The sequence below is a fragment of the Martes martes genome (assembly GCF_963455335.1).
Source record: "Martes martes genome assembly, chromosome: 10".
Taxonomy (NCBI): domain Eukaryota; kingdom Metazoa; phylum Chordata; class Mammalia; order Carnivora; family Mustelidae; genus Martes; species Martes martes.
In genome coordinates this window covers 57429926-57434754 of record NC_137898.1, presented here as the reverse complement: position 1 = coordinate 57434754, position 4829 = coordinate 57429926, and the positions used below count along the sequence as shown (strand labels likewise).

Below are 4829 nucleotides of genomic sequence, written 5' to 3'. Positions count from 1 at the left end.
GAATGAACGATTTTGTGTGCTTACTATGTGCTAGGCACTGAGCAGGCATGGAGTAAATACAACAATGCATTTGGTAACTTTTTGTGGTCTTCCTCACCAGTTCTCATAGTGGGGTCTGCTTGCCCTCTATCCAGGTTCTGGTTCTTTCTTCTGTAGTGCACTGGACAAGAGAACCATCTCTCAACTTCTCAGGCTTCCCCTGGCTTGGATACAGGTTGCACAGAATTTTCCCTTTTTCTTTTTAGAGACATTACCAAGGAAAAAAAAAAAGCAAAACTGGTGGAGTTTCAATAAGTAATCATGAAGACTTTGCAGTATTTTTCCTGGTCTCTACCCTGTGGTGAAGGGGTAGGACATGGCGGCCTGCTGGGGGCTGCCTTTGTTCCACTGCTCTCACCCCTTTCCCCCTCCCGCCCTCTACCCTCCCTGGGCCCCTGCCCCCTGCCCCCCACCCCCCGGCCCAGATCAGGAGGGCATCTCATTTCCGGTGGTCTAAAAAGGTCTCTTTTTCTTAACCCATTTCAAAGATGAGAAAATTATGTCTAGGAAATTTAGAAAAGTTTCCAGCTCTGTTCTTTAAGTTGTGACAATATTCTTGAAGCTGAAATTTCTGTTTTAAAAAGTGGGTGGTGACAGTCCCTACTGGCTGTGTTGGCAGAAGAAATGAGTGATGTGTGTGGTAAGTAACATTTTTAGGTTAGTGCCTAAAACTGAGAGGCTAGTTTAAAAAGGTTAATTTCTTGATCTTATTTCTCTGTGATAGCAATGCATGAATACATAAATTTCTCTCACTAGGGCAAACCTCATCAAATTTTAGTCTTTGTTCCCTTTTTCCATCCTTTCCCTTTTCTATATAGCTGTCAGATAAATATATCCAAAATGCTCCCCAATTTCAAAACAATTTATGGCTGACCATTTTCAGTAACTGACGAAGACTGTTCCCTTTAAATAATATTCAGAGCTAATCTACTTTTGTTGCCATTTTTTCCCCAATTGCTCCAAATTTGAACCGTCAAACCTCACAGAACTGAAAGCTGCTTTAGACATACTTCGCATTTGCAGGTTAAACATTTTTTTTTTTTAAACTCCCAGACAACTTCTCTCGATTCATCACTTGACAATCCCTTAACTTGAAGACATCCTACTTTATTTTCAAGGTTAAGATCAGATAAGAAGTCATTTTTTTTTAAGTTTTTATTTATTTGTTTGAGAGACAGTGAGAGACAGCATGAGTGAGGGAGTGGGAGGAGAGGCAGAGGGAAAGGGAGAAGCAGGCTCCTCTCTGAGCAGGAAGCCCAACATGGGGCTCTATCTGAGGAGCCCAAGATCGGGACCTGAGCCAAGGGTAGATGCCTAATTTACAGAGCCACCCAGGTGCCTCTGAAGTCATTCCTAAGGCCATTATAAATATGAATAACAAGAATTACTTCTATTGTGTTCCCATATTAAAATTTTCCTGTATAACTAATATTGACTTAATCATTTAATTTTCATTAGTTATATAAATATCTGTCTTATTTATGAGCTTAAGACCTTGTTCAGAAAACAAATCATATCTTTAAAATTTTTTTTTACTTTAAAAATGTTTTCATTTAAATTCTAGTTAGTTAACATAGTGTACTATTAGTTGTGGGTGTGTACTATGGAGACTCAACACTTCCATACATCAATGGGTACTGATCACAAGTGCCCTCCTTCATCCGCATCACCTATTTCACCCATCGCCCCACCCACCTCCCCTCTGGTGACCATCAGTTTGTTCTCTGTAGTTAGGTGTATGTTTCTTGGTTTGCCTCTGTATCTCCCTCTTTTTTCCCCTATTCTTGAACAAACTGTCTTATCTACTGTTGGTATCGTAGATCCTGGCACTCTCAAAATGGAATAGCATTAAGTAGATGTGAAAAGCCCTTGGTAACAGCAAAGAAAATCTTTGTGTATAAACTGAATTTTTCTCTTTGTGGATAGGAAGGTCTGTTCCAGGCATGACTGCCTTAAACCACACGGGGGTTAGCCACACGGTCTTCCGCTTACTGGGCGTCCCCGGGCTAGAGGACCAACACATGTGGATTTCCATCCCCTTCTTCATTTCCTATGTCATCGCCCTGCTTGGGAACAGCCTGCTCATCTGCATTATCCTCACAAGTCGCAGCCTCCGGGAACCCATGTACCTCTTCCTCTGCATGCTGGCCGGAGCAGACCTTGTCCTCCCCTCGTGTACTGTACCTCAGGCCTTGGCCATCTTCTGGTTCCGTGCTGGAGAGATCTCCCTGGATCGCTGCATCACTCAGCTCTTCTTCATCTACTGCACCTTTATCTCTGAGTCAGGGATCTTGCTGGTGATGGCGTTTGACCGCTACATTGCCATATGCTACCCCTTGAGATACACCGTTATTCTTACACCTGCTCTGATTGGGAAAATTGGAGTGACTGTCTGTTTGAGAAGTTATGGTACAATTTTCCCCGTAATATTTCTTCTGAAAAGATTGACTTTCTGCAAAAGTAACATCCTCCCAAACACAGCTTGTAAGCACATTGTCTTGGCCCATGCTTCCTGTAATGACATTAGAGTTAACATCTGGTATGGGATTTTTGTCCTAGTGTCAACAGTGGTCTTAGATATTGTGCTGATTTTTATTTCATATGTGCTGATTCTCCGTGCTGTTTTCCGCATCCCATCCCTAGATGCTCGCCACAAAGCTCTTAATACCTGTGGCTCCCATGTCTGTGTCATCGTCCTTTTTTATGGGCCTGGGATCTTTACAACCCTTACTCAGAGGTTTGGACACCACATTGCACCCCACATTCACATCCTGCTGGCCAATGTCTGCATTCTGGCTCCTCCTATGCTAAATCCCATCATTTATGGGATTAAGACCAAACAGATCCGGGACCACGTGGTTCATGTGCTATTTACAAAGCAGAAATAACTTTGATGTTGGAAGCTGGCATTCTTTTTTGTTAGCAATTCTCTCCATGCATAAAATGAGCTTCAACACCAGCATATGACAGCGAGTCAGATACTAGTCAAATGCCACCAGGTCACGTTGCTGTTTCTAGTGATTTCAGTGTGATTTTGTACATGTTTCTTCCAAAGTCTCTAAGCTGTCAATAAATAATTAAATAATTATTTAAATAATACTGATATTTAAACATCAGTATCTTTGTGGCCTTAGTCAGCTTTCTCCCCCATAGAGCTGAGCAATAGCCCAGGCTACCTCTCTGAGTCTCATTCACTTTCCTCTCTAACTGTGGATGGGAGAATGACAACACATAAATCTTTGACAGTGATTTCTTCCTGGCAGTTGCTGAACTTTCCTTTCACCTGTGATGTATTTATTTTAGAACTGGAAGTTTGTACATCTTGATCCCCTCTACCTATTTCTCCCAGCCCCAGACCCTCCTCCCTCTGGCAAGCATCAGTTTATTCTCTGTATTTATGAGTCAGTTGCTGTTTCTTTGTTTATTTGTTTGTGTGTGTATGTGTGTCTGGTCCCTAAGCAGCTTACGTTTTGAGAAGCTATTATAAGTGCTATTTAAAAAAAAATTTTCTTTTCCAAATCTGTAGTGTTTTCCAAAGTTGCCCTACAATATCAAATTCCACATAACTGGTAATAGAGTTGATTTTTTCATGTTGATCTTTATCCCACCGCCTTCCTAACTCCACTTGCGAACTCTTGCAGCTTTGTTGTTGTAGATTCTGTCTATAGTTTTTCCTACAAATGTATAGCCATGTTGTTTGTGGAAAAATAAAGTTTTCTTTCTTTTCATTAAAAAAAAAAGAAGTGTTCATGTTACAGTTTTGATTCAGAAGGCTGGAAGCTCAGGCAGAATGATGACTACGTTGCAATCTGAAGGCAGAACTCCATCCTCCTCTGCCTCTGTCTTTGCCCTTTAGGCCTTCCATTCACTGAATGAAGCCCACACACATTATGGGGGGTTGTCTGCTTCACTCAGAGCTTAATGATTTAAATATTAATTGCATTTAAAAATATCTTCACAGCAACATCGAGACTTGTGCTTAACCAAACAACTGGGCACCAGGGTCTAGGCAAGTGGACACATAAAATTAAGCATCATAACATCGCATCTTTAAGTTTGCAATCGCTGTGATATCTCACCACTCTGTGGCTCTAAGCCCTTTTCAGATGTTATTTTTCTCTACAACATATGCTGCTGCTGCTAGTGGTGCTGGTGGTGATAGTCAACCATCGTATAGAGCTGGCTGCCTCCCAGCTTTGCTTACTTATTTTGTTTATCTCCACATTCTTCCAGGTATAAGTTTGATAAGAAAAGCACTTTTGTACTTTATCTACTTTATTCGTAGCACCACCTATGGCAGTTGGTAGCACATTTTAGGACCTATTAAGTATTTGTTGAATGAACAAGTAATGAGAGGATGAATGAATGAACCATATTTATAGTAGTTGCTGGTAGAAACTTTTTTAAAAAAGATCTTACTTATTTATTTGAGAGGGAGAGTGAGAGAGAGCACAAACCAGGAGAAGGACAGAGGGAGAGGGAGAAGCAGACTCCCCGCTGAGCAGGGAGCCCGATGCAGGACTTGATCCTAGGACCCTGGAATCATGACCTGAGCCAAAGACAGACACTTAACCCTCTGAGCCATCCAGGCATCCCTCTGGTAGAAACTCTTTAAGAATTGTGTACCCTGATGCCTAGTGATTTCCACATAGTCAAATCATTCATTTTTTCCTTTGATCGTTCTTTTTTTTTTTTTAATTTATTTTCAGCGTAACAGTATTCATTGTTTTTTCACCACACCCAGTGCTCCATGCAATCTGTGCCCTCCCTAATACCCACCACCTGGTTCC

General features: G+C 41.4%; 1 protein-coding gene across 1 annotated transcript; it reads left to right on the top strand.

Moving 5' to 3' along the window:
- Positions 1-1982: 1982 nt before the first annotated feature.
- LOC308350658 (olfactory receptor 52B4-like) lies at positions 1983-2927 on the top strand (the record flags this gene model as incomplete). The annotated part of the gene is made up of 1 exon (XM_080816166.1): positions 1983-2927. One exon carries the CDS (start codon positions 1983-1985, stop codon positions 2925-2927), a length of 945 nt encoding a protein of 314 aa, XP_080672292.1.
- Between the last annotated feature and the right edge of the window lie 1902 nt (positions 2928-4829).